The following is an 18,064-nucleotide window of genomic DNA, read 5'->3' on the forward strand; positions in this document are numbered from 1 at the left end:
AGATGCTTTATGTTAATCAATGTCTGCCTCTTCCTTCCCTCATGTAATTCTATTCTTTGCTCCCACTTCCTCCATCGCTCGCTCTTTGGTCGTCCCTGTCTCGCTCTCCATTCACAGGAGTGGGTGTGAGGAGAGAGCTGGGCTGCCTGGAGCAGCTTTCCCTATGTTCTTTTCCAATAGCCCTGACAACACTGATATATATGTATAGAAAGTGTTTGTGTGTGTGTGTGTGTGTGGCTGTCTTTTTTCCCCTCTCTGCAGAACCACGGGGGCATTCTGGGGCACGACGCATAAATAAATGATGCAATCAGTCCACAGTGCATTTGGTGGAAAAGTGAAGGTCTCTACACTTTAGTCCAAAATGGATCCTGCTCCTGTGTCCTTTCTCAGAGGCATCAGTTTTAGAGCACGAGATCAGTAATGCAGCGGGAGAGGAGAGGAGAGGAAAATGTACAGTGATAATGATGTGTAGGAAGTTGGAGAAAGAGAGGAGTGATGCCTCTGCCGTTCTGCTTTGAACCAGCACTGAGGAGTGACTCTGTCAGACAGCTATAACAAGCTTCAGACATCCTAGCAACAGCAATAAGCCAACCAAACCAGCGATTATTCAGTCATCCAGCCACACCACCCCATCTTGGCGAGGGAAGTGTAGCGGGAGCGACTGACATTGCCATGGCGTGATCTACTTCGCTAATCTACTAGCATAAGCACTGGCGTTACAGCTCATCGTGTGGCCATGTTGGTTCCTCAGGTGGAGTGGAAAACAGTTCACTGTCAGAGGAAGTCAACAACATGGATGAGCAGGAGGAATCACTGAAGACTTACTTGTTCCCCATCCTTTTGGACTGGCACGCCATCTGACGCTGAGAACGTGTTGAACAAGAGAGACAGAGAGGCACACAGAGAGAGGGAAGAGGGGGGAGAAGAGAAAGAAACATTAATATTTATTCTTAATTACATTCAGTGACAAAACTGCTTCCACAAAATGTTCATGAAGACATGGTTAAAAACTAATAAGGGAGATATTTTTCTCTTGTGTGCCTACATTAACAAATCATTTTTGCACTTTTTTTTATAAAAATAGTAGTAAGACCCACCTTCAAAAGAAAACCAATAACTCAGATGAAACCACAAGTGTCACACCTGAATTATAATAAATACATACAGCAAATATATATAAGAAAAACAGTAAACACCCATGACATGTGTCATCATGAGAGAACCCATTTGTCAGCATCCATTATCAATATCCTTAGAAAGGTTGAGTGCTATTGGGAAAGGCTGTCAGTTCTGAATTATTGCCTAAAACAAATAAATGAATACGTTTACGATTTTCGGCATCACCCCAATGCCCCAATTTAAAAAATGCATGTATACTTTATAAATGAAATAAAGGCTTTGTACCTAAACATACACAGCAATCTTTATCCACTAAGCACTTATTGGCAAATGTGTGAACAGATTTTAATGTCACATAAAAATCTGGACATTTCCCTGAATTCCTCTCAGCCTTTTCAATCTCAGTAAATCTGGATAGATTTTCCTTAGATCACCTTTAAGTCTCATCCTTTTCTGCTCCTCAGCACCAGCAGTGCATAAAACTGGTGAGAATCACCTTAGAAATACAATCTGCTAATGTCAACAAATAGAGGCTCACTGCACAGCGGATTCCAATACACACCACACAAAAAACAAACACACAATTCCACTTTTACAAAGACAAACAGATGGCAATGTTTTATAACATATGTATAACAGTTTTATAAAACCATTTATGTTAGTCAACCAATCGCCTCTCACAGTCAGACATAACTACACGATGTTAGTGATGCAGCACTGATGAGTGGCAGTCTAAATAATCTTTAATTACACCAGTGAGGAGAGTCAATAATTTATATATAAAAAATGATATAAACAGAGGGTTTAATGGCTGTTTGTAACCAAGAAATTGAATTGACAATTGTTTTAGGAATATATTTATAAATACGTATATATTTTTTTTACATATTCTGTACTTTCTTTATGTTTGGTGATGTATTAATTAATTAAAGGACGGATATTAATAAAGATCAAGGAGAATAACAGCATATCTGTGAGTCCGTGCTGCCATTTCACTTGAATCTAACAGAGCGTGCTCCACTTATGTAGGCTAACTAACCTCATTAAGGTGTTAGCCCTTAATGAAGGACGCCTTGGACATCTCTGTGCTGTGTCGGACACCATAACATTGAAATCTTGCAAAGAGATGTGACCAAGCCAGCTGTTCTCATTGGGGTGAATCACGGTTAGTAACATTTTCAATCCACATGGATATTCACGCATAAGACAAATAGTGCACTAAAAAAGGAAATATATATAGTAAATATTAGCCCCATTAATGATACGAAGAGAAACAGAAAGTTCTTGATTTTTGTACCCAAGCCTGTACAATAAAGGTGAAGGTGGCTCTTCACCTTTATTACCGGAAGTTAGTATGGCTGAGAAAAATACTGCTCAGCCACAGCATATACTTACCTCTGTGTCATTAAGGCTGTAAACACGATATCTCAAAAAGCTTTGAACTAATCCTGATTATACTTTGTAGGGGTGTAGAGTGAGGTCATGTTAACAATCCATTAAAATTTGGTTTACATCCATTGAGGTGTTCAAGGTCAACTTAATGATTTGTTGGTCATAAATAAACAAAAAGCGTCATAACTGAGAAACCATGGTTCGTAAAAGTGTGGTGTGTGTTGCAAACATATAGAAAGTACCTTATAAAGATTTAACCTCTGACCTCTCCTTCAAGGTCAATAGATTGCGCTGAAGGTCAAAGTGATAACAATGCTCTATAGAGTTATTTAAAACTGTTTATTACTGGCATGTAGTCACATCACTTGCTTTGGACCTCTGACCTTTTCTTCAAGGTCAAATAAGTTCAAACATTTTTAAAACTATGTTTAAAATTCTACCGCCTTTGTTAGTATTGACAGCATTTAGGAAGTGATACAGGTATATGTGGATTCTAAATATAACTTTATAGTTTGCATGTAAATATCATGTCATATTTGACCTGTGACCTAACTTTTACATTTCACAGCTGCTTTTCTTTCAAGATGACGCCAGAATGTGTTATATCTTTAAAGATATTGTCAGGAGAAAGAGCTGCCTACTTCTACTACTATTACCCATCAACTACTACTGCATAATGTTTGCGTTATAAAAGTAAATATCTGTCATGCAATCCTCATGTGATTTTTATTGCACTGCAAACTTCTTAAAGTATGTTTAAAAAGATAAAGAAAACAAAATGAATATATAAAAAACACGTTACAATTCCTTTGAAAGTAAATACTGCCGAGAGAGTGAGCTGCAATGGTGAAGTTTTCCAGCTGAGTGCTTCTTGTCTTACATATACAGTCGGACTACAGTAACAATGTACCTTTAGTAACTTATCAACATTGTTATGCATTATCACTGCTTTGCCTAGCATGTTAGCCCAGGCCTACATACCTAGCATTAGTGCAAGCAACAGGATGCTGACTGCAGCTCACTTAGTGGCCACAACAAGGGTTACTACACAACGACCTTAAAATGTAATTACCTTCATTCGGCAGTCATGGCAACACATTCAACAAACCAACATATTCCTCATTTTTTTAAAGCCTTTAAGTGTTCATGGTGAAGCAGACTGGAGTAAATAAAAGCTTTTTCTCCCAAGTTTGACTCTTGGCTGAACCCTTTAAGCTGTCATTAAAGATTTTGTTATTCTGCATTTCAGACCTGGTCAGTCTACTATGCCTCAATCAAGACCATTACCTCCTTGTTTAGCTGAGAGCTTCTATCAACCCCCTGCAGGTTTTACTTTCAAATCACTAGAATGCAGACCAGTGCTGGAGATCAACAGAGGAAATTTAATCAGTGATTGTATTTTGGTCAAATTCTGAAGTATACTAGAGAGGAAACAATACCACTGCATCAATCTGCAATCTTAACTTGCAGTTAACTGTACTGAAAAATGACATTTGAAAGCTGATTAATCTATTTGTGGTCATGCAGTCTCTAACATACTTTAACTGCATCTTGTTAAGTAAACTTTTGAACATTTACATAAGTAAGATTTCATATCGCAGACTTCCAATAGACTACTTTGCTTCTATTGTGTCCCTAGAAAACCAATAAATATTGACGCCTGTGTCACACTTAGCAATGTACTGCTTAAAATGGCAGATCAAATACAAAGCTGTCCACCCTGCATATTGTAGGTGTGACTTGTGTGAAATACACCCTCTCTGTTGGATAAATGAAAGTTATTATCCCTCCTCGTTCCTGGCTGTCCAAATCCTAATTAAAACATTGGTTTAATTAGAGAGTCGTTGGTGGTAATGGAGTTTAAACACGGCCTCAGTCTCTAGGTGCTCCTCTGTATCAGAGGGTCTGTGCTCTGTGTGTACAACTCTCAGAGGGGCTTACTCCTGTATAAGCACACTGTGAGTCTGCGTACGTGTCTGAGTTTGTGTGTTTGTGTGTTGCTGAGCCAGTCGCGGTTCTCAACAGCTGCATTTGGCAATCATGAGCGATTCCTCGGGAGCTCTGAAAAAAAACACAGAGAGTTGTTGGCTCTCTAGATGTCCAGTGATGTCTGTGACCCACTGACCCAGTGATTCAGAAACATCAGCTCTGGTCTGTCTCTGTTGGGCTCTCAGATATTACCCTTCCCTCTGAACTCCATCCAGTCACATCAAATCACTGCAAGGGCAGTGGACAAGGGACAGGCTTCATTCCAGAAATTGGCCCTCTTTGCTCAGCAGGAAGGGATGTGCATATTTCTTTGGACACAGGAATCACACTCATTTCAGTGGGAATTTTGGGTAAAGTATTGGCATATATCATAAGTCTGTAGGTTTTAATATATTTAAAGTGTTTCTTCCAGGAGAGACGGTGGTTTATCATCCTGTTTTCTTCGACCCAGTTTTCCTCAACTATCCAAAGTTTTTTTTTTCTTTTGTTTCTCTTAATACCTCAGGACATCTGCACAGGAGATGTGTGACGTTACTGTATGTATAAATAGCTGCTTGGATAGATATTACTGGATTAAATTCACCTAAGGGACATTGAAAGTGAAGCCTGTAGTTTAGGTCTGAAGGTAAAATTGCAAGGAGTTTGTTAACAGTTGTATCTCAGCCTGGACATGGTGATTAAATAAACTTTTTTTTTTTTTAAACATAACAATGTTTAAATGAAGAGTCCAACAAATACCAATATGGCAACTCATAAGTTAGACTGCTGGCTTGATGTGTAACCAGTGGTGATCCACGCCACGATTTTGATTTCCTCCTGCCTGTCAGTGTTTACAAGTGCAGAAAAACACAGAGAATACATTTTGGCAAGTGCGATTTCTTTTTTGTTCTCCACACTGACTGTTTACCTGCATGCAAGCAAAGCGTGCTCAAACATGATTGTCATGCAGCGTGTTTGCTATTGACCAAACTACAGACTCTGTAAACGCTACATGATTGTATATATGCAGATGTTTACAGCCAATAATCAAATACTAAATAGGCTATTTATTTTTCAGCTGTCTTCACTGTGCGATCGTAAACATACAGTTATGGATCTGACTATAATTTTACTTTGATAATACTTTGTGTAAAATTTCAGTTTGGTCACTCGGCTCCAAAGACAGGAAGTTGAATCCTGTCATAATGACTAGAACTGATGAGCTAATATGACTTAAACTGTGGATGAATGTCAGACACAGGCATTAACCCTTTCCTAGTGACACATGTGAGCCACATAAAACATTTCCACTGATGATCACAGTATCTAAATCTTCTGATTATGTTTAAATGCAACTAACAGCATACATAATAATGCACATTTTTCTTTCAATTGACTCGTGGAATATGGCAGAAACATTATCGTAGATTAGCTGATGGTTCCGCCACAAACTGCAGAAATAAAGAGACCACTTTGTATCCAATGAGTGGACGGACGCATTAATATTCAAGCGATAAATTAACGATTACAAATGAACTCTGTGTGACCTCGGAAGGATTAATCGTGCATGTTTGATTGTTAGCACTGAGGATTGAGGTGTGATGGGGTTATTTATTGGCTGATATCAGGTAGCTGGGGAGATGTCTCATTTTCTGCCTGGGTGGGAGAGAGTGTCCCAGATTTCTTCCCCATCTGGGTTAAAAATCTGCCCAGCAAACACAAACGACATAAACATACATGCACATTCACTTGAGTCTAGCCTCCAGCAACCTAGTGTATAGTACACTGCACAGTGACTCACACCATGCCACTCCCACTCTCCCTCACTTTAGCTTTCACAGTCTCTCTCCCTTGCATCCCTCAGCCTCATTTGGCCAATTAGCAGATTAGCAGTCACTCTCCCCACGCATGAATCACAATATGGCAAAAGAGTAGGTACAACCTACCACTGGGAAGACCTCCAGCCTTTATACAGCAATGGACCAGAAACATTACATTAACTGTGTATACAGCTATAGTCGTATGCACAGTATATTTACTTTGCGATTACATCAAAGAAGATTTTGTGAAGTGAGGCATGAGAGTTTGTGTCTAAATCATGACATTTTTAGTCAGTTATTCGTAGTTCACAGAAAATCTCTATATATGATGGGTCAGTAGTCCTTATCCAGCATCTCAGTAGTTTCTTTTTATCATGGCATACACTGTATCTCTGCACTCGAGTAGGTGATGCTGTTGGGCTCTCAGCAGCACAGTGAGCGAATGTGTTATTCTGCAGGACGGATCCCTCCTTGAGGAAACAGCAACAACAACAGAGCACATGACCAGAGCTCTGAGCCAGCTTTTCTTCCCCTGGCACTCACCCTCCTCCACCGCACACACAGCAGTGCAGCGCTCTGGATACCCCCAGCTTAGCTCAGCCGAGGAAAAGGAGCAAGTAAGGGAGGAAGGGCAGAGAGACTGAAGAGGGAGGGAATAAAAAGGGAGTAACGCGACTGTGCGTAACGAACAACTAAAGATCTGCAGCGGCCGCACTGTCAACTCCAGCTCTGGCTGTAGTGGGTTGACGGCTCCTGCTGAAGTGGGAATCGTTTGAGCGTCATCTGTCTTTTTCACACCCAGTGCCCTGCAGCAATAACAGCGAGGATCCAGGGGGTTTGGTGCTTGTTTACCGTGACAGCTGCAGTAAGGCTGGTTGCCACGATGGGGTACCGGCTTGGATGGCAGCCCTCTTGCAGCGATATGTGCAGATGCTGGGTTATTGAGCGTCAGAGTTCAGCAAGAACACAGCTGAGGACCAGAGCCCAGATGGCTGGGAGAGATGGCAGAAAACTGAGCTAACTGTGTCTCAGGACATGATCCAGTCACATGCAGACACCCTGACATACACATACTGAAACTATAACACAGCACGAGACGACCATTAACCTGGTGAAATGGCATTTCTAAGGTTTGTGCCCTCTTCCTGACACGCTTCATTAATCTGTCTCTGCACGAATGTGGCTGCTATCCCGAGCAGGTCTCCATCACTGATACGGGGTGAATAACTTCCAGCAGTCACCTGTGCAGTGTGGTAACTAAAAGCCTTTGGCAGATGTACCTGAAGCCCATCAGTGTGACTCTAATAAACACCCTAATAGCCTGTTAAATATATAATGAACATGTAGACCTGAAAAGGAGGAAATGCTGTTATCCAGTTCTGTTTAGATAAATGGATGGAAACCTGTAGAAACAGAAGAAATCATTAAAGTATGAGGCAGCTCGTGTACTTTGCATGCAGGAAATCTTTGTTTTCCTTGCTCTTTGATATTCAAAGGAGACTTCCCATCTGTGAGAACATGGCCTTTCTTTATCAGCACTGAAGTGGTTAGTAGCTGCAGATAACACAGAGACAATCTGTGCCGGTCGCACACTAATGCCGAGAGCATCCACAAACGCACATATATTCATGCTTTCTCACACACAGCACACACACACTCAGAGATCAAACTGTAGAGATGAATTTTCTCCTTCGCAGCATTATATTTCAATTTCATAACTCACTCTGCGGCTGAGTCACATTGTTTATAGAATCGCCTGCCATCATGTGCCCACACACAGGCCTCTTATTTCTGATCTGCCACATACACACAAGCTCACATTTGCATGCACATATACAATATACAATGTTATACCTATAATCATCCAGGTTTGTAACCTGGTATTGGTAACAAGGAAAATTATAATAGCGCACATCAGAGAAGTGACAAAGAGGCGCTCACACACACACACACAGACATACACCTTCAGGTTAAGACCCTGTGTTATATCTGTTACATTAGAATCCTTGAACATAAGAATACTCTTTGAGCACACATACCATCGCACACACACAATGGTCATCAGGTCTCACCAGGTGTCTCTGAGTACTACATCACTGAGTCATTCACCTTGAATATGCTCCTGAGCGCAAGGCTTTTCTATCCGGAACAGAAGCCAATCAATCAGACTCTACCTCTGCCAGATTTGCTAGTTTACAGGCAGACTGCTAACTGGCAAATCCGGGACATGGTGTCAGTTGTTGTGTGTGTGTGTGTGTGTGTGTGTGTGTGTGTGTGTGTGTGTGTGTGTGTGTGTGTGTGTGTGTGTGTGTGTGTGTGTGTGTGTAAAGGCATGGTGTAGCGGGGGTGTTCGGTTTTAAATTTAATGGCAGGGAATCCCTCGCTGTAACGCAGCAGAAACAGAGCAATGGAAGAAAGCGCTGAAGTAACATTGGTGCACATGGCGCTTTCACACCCACACAAAACATAAAAAATTCAGTAAGACCGCTACACCACAAGACGCAGGTAAACTGAGGTCCATACACAAACACATGCAGTACCATGGAGGCACAAAGACACCAAAACTTCTGAAAACTGAATGGGCTGAATGCCAACATTCTACTTTTTTAATAATATGTTACTAAATGTAAACATGATTTTCTACAATTAATTCGTTTTATTTAATAGGATGTTGATAGAAAAATAAATAAAATGAAAGAACAAATCATAAACAAAACATCCTTTTACACATGCAATACTCTTTCTTACAAACGCATTTCAGTCACCTCAGGCCCAGAAAAGCGTTGTGAATCGATGCCCAGCCTTAAGCAAGTAAACAACCACAAACGCTCACTCACACTCATACTAGAACTGGCTCTTACTGCTTATTGAATCAGCAAATAGTGTGTCAGCTAACTGGTAGTGACGAGTCTAGATAAAGGGCTGCACAAACAGGTGAAAGTCATCACAATGTCCCACATCCATATCTATAATTTCACCACAGCAGCCTGAACTACAGCAGTTACAGTCACAAAGCACACAATGCCCTAAATTATAGTGATTAATGCTTCAAGGAGTTGCAGGTATAGTGCTGCCTGGTAAGTGGACACAGGAAAATTAGCTCAATTGTAGCTTTTGCCACAGTTATTACTGATTAGATTATCTGCATTACATTGAGAAATATGATCGGCATCGTGGGGCTGTGACAGTTTTACACTGACACTGGCTTTTCTGCGGGAAGTTGCTCTTAAAGATGCAATTAAACTCTAATTTTGTCATAGAATGTAGTGCCTTTTGTCACTGACGAGGTTAAGAAGAATGCGCATCTCCCATCTGCTGCATCTCAAGGCCTTTTACCCTCTGAAGTGGTGATGGATGGATGCAGACAGTTTATCTGCTGCCTGTACGTCTGTCTTCGCTTGACTCGGTAACAATCAGTAACACAAAACAACCACTATCATATACTGTAGCGAGCCTACTGTACTTGTATGCAATTAGGTCGATAAGGCTTTAAGCCAAACCTTTGCCTGGCAAAATAGCAAGCAAACAAATAAAATATTTGCACAGCCTTAAAAATTTGTAGTTTATTTTTGCCTACGTGTATCAGTTACTGAGTGTTTCGGATGAGATCTTTCAGTTTAACCTGACACCCGACACCTTTAGAGTAAAATAAGGTGCAAATAAAGCTTTTGGTTCACATTTCTAATATAAAAAATACAGAATCAATATAGAACTATTTCCTGAGGGATACTATGCAGTACACTATATCAAAGGCTGGGCACAGCCGTATCGTTTGTGAGAAGAATCAAACAATAGTACAAACTGATATCAGAGCCTGGCCACAGAGTGCACTCCCAGATATGATGGAGCTGGGAGAGATAGAAGGCAGACAGATACATCAGGGCTACTCCCGTGCAGAGACAGATCCACTCCTTTTGCCTGCTGCTCCTCCTGTTGATCTCTGTTTGGCAGCGTGCACTGCAGTTGAGCTGGTCGATCAATAGCACACACTGAAGCCATTCTCACCCAGGATAAACACAACCCCGCCTTTGGACGGGCAGCACTGCTGCTGATTCTGTTACTTACAAGGAAATCAGACCGAGTCACACAAGCTGCTTGAAAATGCCCAGCCTTCCTTCTGTACTGTTTGTTTACGCATTCGTGTTTGATTATAGTGCACACAGCTTAAGATAACACTTGCAAACTGAAGGGAAATATTCCTTTTAGTGGATCTACAATCTCTACTGCTGTGGGCTGCTGGTCTAAAAACATATTCTCCCTTATCTTTTTTGCTTATCCCTGACTCGAAAACATAATTGCAATTACTAGAGCTCCTTTATTAAATTCCTAAGCTTCCGTGATCGCATGTATAAAAACGAGCATCAGTATTCAGGTGACTCACCATTAGATTAATGGGGCACCTTTTCAAAGCTTTCTGCCTATTTCAGTCACATTACATCCCAACATCTGGAGGCTTGTAGGGTCTTCTGTCTTGATGTGAGTGTTGAAATAGGATCCCAGTCTCTTCTCCTGCTACACACTGTGTCAAGAAAAAACAGCCAGAGCCGCTGGATTTGCTGTTCCTGCTGTATTCAGTTCACACCTGCCTTCCTAACTGTGTCATCTTGTACTCTTTTTTGCATATTCTAGATATTTTTAAGAAGAATTTACATTTAGTTTTAAAAATGGGGCCTATTGGGCCATGGACCCTATTTGCAACCCGCTTCTGGTAGCCCTGTAAAGGCTGTGCTTGAGTGTTTTAGAAGAGTGAGTGACCACCGTGTCCAGACCCATGCTGTGCCATAAATATGTTTAAGAGCTGGATGTGCTAAGTGAGGCATGAATATTTAACACCAAAGAAAGTCTGTGTTTATTTTTACCTCGGCACGTGATTGATGCTACACACTAGGACGCGTAAGCGTGCACTGCAACATACCCGAATACATTTAAGCAAACAAGTGATTGTTTACCCGAGCTTTTTGTTTTTTTCCCCCCAGCACCTCTTGGTCTCAGTGCCGGCGCTGTCAACACGACAGCTACGGGTTTATTCAGGACTATCCTCACCTGAAAACTCCCATCACTGCCACACACCCTCGCCTATGCATTTGCCCCTCCCTCTCCCCCTCTCCCCCTCTCTCCCTCGCCATCCGCCCATCTCTTCTCCTCCCTGCCTGCACTGAAATTCTTCCTGCTCTCTCGTTATCCCCTTCCACTCTATGCCTATTATTCATGCAAATAACAATAAACTGTGCAAATGTCCCAAACAATGGCATTATCCCTTCTCTCTTTCTCCAAGCTATGTCTCCCTATAAATAAGCAGTCTCACCGCGCTTCCCTCTCCCGCCTCTCTCTCCCTCTCTCCTCTCCATCCCTCTGCCTCCTACTCACACATATACATACTGCCAAACAGCATCATAAATCATGGGATGGGAGGAGGGAAGAAGGGGAGCAGGGAGGTGGGGGATGCAGCCACACACACAGTAGCACATTTTAACACATATTGCTTTTGACATCTAGGCGGTATACTGTGCATACTGCCTCTGTGACCACACGTCCAGAGCTTGCCTTGAGACTGCACAGAAACAGAGGCAAGCAGCTCCTGTGCACAAACACATACAAAGACTGCTCCTAGTCTACACAAACCCTTTGCTCCTGTATGGACCCGCATCCTCCAGCATCTCCGCTGCACCCCTGCACCCCTCACCCCAACCTCCCTCTAGCCCGCAGTAAGAGAAGTGGAGCTTACTCAGTCTCCTGGAGCCGATGCATCCCATGGTGTATTCACAAAGGCCCTGGACACAAGCGTAAAAGTGTTACCCAGACACGGCGCATTCTCCTTCTCCTTCCTCCTGCGACTCTCTCTTTCTCTCAGCTCTGGCTTCTTTTCTCTCGCTTCTCCACTGCCGTCTCTTTTTCTCTCTCCCTCCTGCGCTTGCTCGATCACTCTCTCTCCCTCACCCCCTCTCTCTCCCTCTCTCTCTCCCTGCTGCTCTCTCTCCAGTGCAGTGTCTTAGAAGAGATCCGGTTAGTAAGTCAGTATGCCTGAGGGAAAAAGATTAGGACTAAATAAAGATGTGATGCATTACTGTAATTATTTCAAAACACGTATCATTTTTTTTTTATTATAGGATATCATAGGATATCAACATATTTTATTACCTGTAACATTTGATTTTTAATGTTTAATTTAAGTGGCAGGAGTTCTGACTTTTCACGCAAATAATTTAACCTAAAGAGTCTGACGATGACAAAATATCTGAATATCCACCGCATGCAGTCATTTAAAGACAGGTCAAACAACAATTGGACTGAGTATGTGTGCAGTGACGTGCCATCACTAAGATCAATAGCTGTGCTCAGAGTGTCGGTCTGCCATTGTTGTAGATATCACTGCACTGCTGTAATATTGTTGAGCTAAAATGGGGGATTCTCTCTCTGTCTCCCTCTCCCGTGTGCGTTCAGCCTAACAATGCACTGCAGCGGTTTCCTCGCTCCTCTCCTCCCCTCGCCATCTCCCTCTCAATCACCCAACACCTCCTCCCTCTTTGCACCCCCCTCTCCCCAACCTCCACAACACTCATCGCTCAAAAAACATTCTCATACACCAACATGAAACAATCCTGAGGAGAGAGGAAAAAAGCAGCAGAGGGTTTTCCTTCACAGTCAAACTGCTGCTGAGTCTCCACCTCCTCCCTCTGTCATTCCTCACTATTGATCCGCCCACAGTCATCTCTGCGCCTATTTCTTCTGTTCACTAAGGATTACATTCCCCCCCGTTTTTTTGCCTTTTTTATCCCCTTTTCGCCTTGCCTGCTACACTCTTCTCTATTCTGGTAAAAAACAAAAAAACAAAACCTGTCTCCTTAATCTACAGCTCTTTCTGCGTCTCTCATTAGACCTGTGCCTCTTTCCATTAAGTCTGTGTGATTAATCACGTTTTACGTTCAGCCACAGTTTTGCTTTCTAAAGAGGGTGAAAAGAAGATAATCGAGATAAAATGGTTATTGTGACACAACCTGTTTCACAGTTTCTTCACAGCATGTGCCTTTTGGCCCTTCCCTAAAAGCCCTACATCACTCCTCCCTAAACTAAACTTAGCGCTCAAAGAAGACCTCGTTATCAACCAAAACAATTATCATTATGACTTCTGCACCCTCCGTCTACTATATCTATAACGCCATCATACCAAAACCTTTCCTCTCATTGGTTTTCTATGAAATTGTGTATTTATTTTTACTTTGATGTGTGCTGTTTCTAAGCAGTCTGGACAGCAAGAAGCTGTGTGTGTGTGGAAAAAGGGCGGAGGAGACAGGTTTATTTGTGGTCATTTTTTTTTGTTGACTTTGAACTCTCTGGGTAAAGAGCAGAGAGAGAGGGAAAAGAGCTGGGCAGATGGATGGAGGGAAGAACAGAAAGAAGGAAAAAAGGCGCAGATGGAGGGAGTGATAAGAAGCAAGGCAGGCAGAGAACAGTGGAGTCATGTGCGGGAGAGGTGTGGAGAGGATTCTGTGTGAAATAAAAATTAGCACTCCAGAATGGATGAAAGAAAATGACGGTCACTTGGAAATATACAGTCATGGTTGTGATGCTGCAAAAAACAAAAACAAGGGTGGGGGGTTGCCAGACATTAGAAACCATACATACATAATCCAGCCAATCCCTGCACTCTGGATTTCCATGTGTATTAGCTCTGTTTGTCAACTCCCACAGGGGTTTCTGCAGGGGTCAGCTTCACTTCTATAACATGAACCTGAACCCTCTAACCCTGTTTGCAGCTGACTGACTGACACTGTTGTTTTAAATCTCTGTCTCAGTTCTCACTCCATCTGCCCATCACTGCATGTCAGTCAGTGTCTGGAAGTCTCTCAAATCCTCAGCTAATCTAAGCGTATCTATCCTGCTTTACCTGCATTTCCCTGTCAATAGGATTCCTGTTTTATACTCCTTTTCTCCTACAACACTTTGTACATTGTGCTTCTATAAGGGTTAACTGATTGACTATATTTAAAATCGATTAACCGTTAAAGAGACGTCATACCCACAATCCCAGTTTATGAGACGCCGCTTTTCAATCTCTCACATAACAAATTATTCCTGTTGTTGTTTTCAGCTGAACAAAAGAAGATATTATAGCACATTTCTCACTGCTTTCTTTTTCTTTTTGTTTGTAGAGCAAAGATTAACCGAGGATAATATTTTCACATTAATCAATAATGGAAAATAATTTTAGCAGCAGCCTTTTCAGACAGTCTGTGACAACATGGTGATCTATGATACCGTCTAGCAATGTGAGACAAGGTCAGCCATAGATGGAGGAAATTCCTGACACTAATCTCACGCATGATGCATAGGCCACTCACAAATGTGACTGCCTCTCATCGTCGTCGCCGTCTCATTACTTATTCTCTCACACGCGGAGACTACAAAAAAAAGAAGCAGATACCGTGACGTAAAACGGCCTCGCAACACATGACACAGACGACTTCTATCATGTTCCTGTCACCGCACCTCTTGTTTTCTTATCTCGGGTGATGATGCTGCATTGAATTTAGATGCAGTGGCTCCTGTTTAATATTGCCTTGGGGACTCACACCCAGATAATTTCTGTAATCAATGATTTTCATGTACCTGTCACTATCTGTCTATCAGCTCCTGGCTGCTATGTAGGTTACACCTCAAGGATAATGAATACCAGCTTCAATACTGTCTTGTTCAGACAATCTAAAGGCGTTCTGGCTGATGCACAGGAATGCCTGCTCCAGTCTTTCTAAAGGTAGTATTAAAAACTAGCTCAGACTGGTTAAACTCCTTTGAGAAAGGCCCTTTTTCTCCACCCTCTGCCACCTTTAGTCGGTGACTGTCTACTGTTTTGTCTGGCTTTTTTGTGATGAATCAAACTGCTAGAGTGTGTCATTATATGTGTTAATTGGAACCGCATGTTACACACTTGCCTTTGCTAAGTTAGCCATAAGGAGAAAGGGGATGAAAGGAGGGGTGGCATCTGGCTGAAACTGGCGAAAGAGAACTGATGCGAAAGACAAGGAGAGAAAAGAAGATGAAGGGGGAATGAAAAAAAAAGGGAGGGAATTACTAAATTGTTTGTTTTTGAGGAGGCAAGGGGTGTAGGAGGTGGGTGGGAACAAGGGAGCAATATAAATGTTGTTATGAGAAGAGGCAGTCTCTGATAAGACATTCTCTAATGACCGAGTTTATGTCATTAGCTTTGTTTTAGCCAGTGGGAGAATAGAGTTTATGTGTATTATTAGCTGGCGCACTGAGCCACAGTTTCTAGCTTGGATTCTTCAGCACACATATTTTTGGGCTGTTTTATATTTGTGTGTAGGTGGTATAGAGTCTCTCTGTGCATGACTTGTGCGTGTATGTGTTTATGCAGCCGTTACACCAGGCAAAACCTTGCGTACGAGGAGTTCCCAACTGTCTTCTATTATTTACAATTCTCTTTCCTCTTCTCCCGCAATTACCCTACATTCTCTCTCGCTCCAGCCCTCCTCGTCTAGACCACCACCACCATGCAGCATGTTCGTCCTTAGATACGTTTCTGCGTCCAACTCGTTTCCTTCAGCTTCTCAGCATCTCTAAGAGTCACGTCTGAATTTGCGTGTTTCCCCTTACATACCTCTGTCTTTTAACACATCTCTAGCTCGAGACGATTTGCCTTCTGTCAGAGAACGTGGGGGAATCTTCTAACCTCAAGCCATTTGATTCTGGGCTGTGTGCAGCACAGTAATGAATATCAGTCTGACACCTGCTGGGGGGATTAGGACACTGCAGTCTAACCCTGGCTTTGATTGGAAGCCAGTTTGGCAGCGAAGAGACTTTTCCTCTCAGTGCTGAGTGACGAGGCCATGTTTTGCCACAAATATGCAGGTTCTCATCTTGGCTGATGTGCACCTGGAATTTATGCTTTGCAGATTTATGTGCATGCCATTTGCTTTGCATATCTATTGCAGGCTACACTTTGTGTTTATACTGGATTTTCACATGAAAAATTCTTCATTGGCTTTTTCTCACACTCCAGTCTAAATTTATTTAGCCTGCTTTCAGGCAACCTGATAAACAAAGTAAAGATAACATCTGTATAACCTTTATTTATTTGCAGGATAATTATCTTGGTCTGTATTAGTGTTTAGCTATCTGTTCAATAAACTGGCAACTGATTGTATAGAAGGTGAAGAATACATACATTACTCTAATGCTGAAGCTGATAGTGAGTATACTGGGTAACTTGTGCCTTATCTTATCTTAGTTATAACAGAACCATTCACTTTCTTCTACTTATCCAATTCAGGGTCGTGGAGGTGCTGCAGGCCATATCATAGAGACCATAGAGACGTGGGGTACAGCCTTGACGGGACATCAGTCGCTTGCAGCAATAACACAGAAAGACAGACAACCATTCAGTTTTGCATTCACAAACACAGTCAATTTACAATCACCAGTTAACCTAACATGCATGTCTTTGGACTGTGGGAGGAAACCGGAGTACCCAGAGAAAACATGCAAACTCCACAGAGAAAAGATGCAGCCTGGATTCAAACCCAGGACCTTCTTGCTGTGAGGATACAGGCAGCTGAAACCACTGTTTGCTGAATTTAAAAGTGGAAGTTAGCCTTATTTCTTACATAAAGTTCTTTAAAGGGGTCACTGGATAACCTGAGTTGGATTAAATGTTACCTAATTACATTATTAATGTTAAAAAATCAAGGGCACAAAATTAAAAAGCTAAAGATGCATTTATGTACAAGATAAGTTATTATGGATCATTTAATTTATTGTGGATGAGCAGTTCAAAGTTAAAAACATTTCAATCGCCTTGCATACAAATGGCTTCCCACGTTCTCAAGAAATTATTAAGAGAGAGAGGGGGGGAAATGGTGGTGTTGGTGGTGGTAACTTTATTGTCCCTAACGGAAAATTGATTTGCAGTATGTCCGTACAAACAAACAAACAGACAACCAACACATCACATACACTCACCAAAATAATATAATATAATATAAGCCTGAGAAAACAACCTAGATTTTTCATCAAAAAAGTGCAATGTGCAATGGCAGCAACACTTATGGTTTAGTGTTATTAACTATGATAATAGCACTAGATACAAAAGACAATCGATGTCTTTTTGTCGTCAGAGAGATGGAGCGACCATGCCTCTGTATGGACAGGAAATTATTAGGATTTTAATCATAAGCACTGAGGTATTACAAGTACTGATTCATGCACAGTATGCGGTGGACAGAGAGAAGTAAAATTTAAAAAAAGAAAAGAAAGGAAAGAAAATTGCAGCGTAAGGAGGACAGACTGAGAAATGAAGCAATTGGAGAAGAAAAGTGGTGAAAAAAATGCAGCATTATAGAGAGGGGGGGGGGGGGGGGGATATGGCACTTTAGTGAGGGAGGGGTGGAGGAACTGTTCATTCCAAGGCTTGGCCACATTCCAGTCTGTCTGGCTCTGATTCCAACAGCCTCCTGTTTTTTTGCCTTACCTTCACACTCACTGGACCCTGGAGCTGCCTTCTCACTGCCTGATCCAAACTTCAGTCACCAAGGCACCACCTGGTTTTAAAAAAAAACAAAGGAGGAGAAGAGCATTAAACATGTGTCATTTAGCTTAAACCCTTCACCCGTCAAAAACAGTCACAAGAGAGGGGAGGGAATTTGGAACAACACACAAACATTTGTCATCTGCCTAAAAGCCCCCACCCTGGATGGGGTGCATATTCATTCTCTGTGGAAACCTCTGGGTGGAAATTCAACATATTTTTG

General features: G+C 41.9%; 1 protein-coding gene across 3 annotated transcripts in view; it reads right to left on the reverse strand.

Moving 5' to 3' along the window:
• The window catches only part of fam131bb (family with sequence similarity 131 member Bb), a 28,982-nt gene extending 16,550 nt beyond the window's left edge, over positions 1-12,432 (reverse strand). The window contains exons 1-2 of one of the 3 annotated variants that reach the window (XM_035913037.2): positions 12,025-12,432; positions 826-863 (exon numbers count right to left, since the gene is read on the reverse strand). In XM_035913037.2, coding sequence (XP_035768930.1) covers positions 826-863; positions 12,025-12,052 — 66 coding nt within the window. In that variant the 5' untranslated portion in view covers positions 12,053-12,432. The remainder of the gene's footprint in view (positions 1-825; positions 864-12,024) is intronic. The other 2 variants (XM_006802896.3, XM_006802897.3) reach the window with 2 other exon arrangements.
• Positions 12,433-18,064: the final 5,632 nt, after the last annotated feature.

The sequence above is a fragment of the Neolamprologus brichardi genome, chromosome 11 (genome assembly GCF_056152115.1).
Source record: "Neolamprologus brichardi isolate AB-2024 chromosome 11, ASM5615211v1, whole genome shotgun sequence".
Lineage (NCBI taxonomy): Eukaryota > Metazoa > Chordata > Actinopteri > Cichliformes > Cichlidae > Neolamprologus > Neolamprologus brichardi.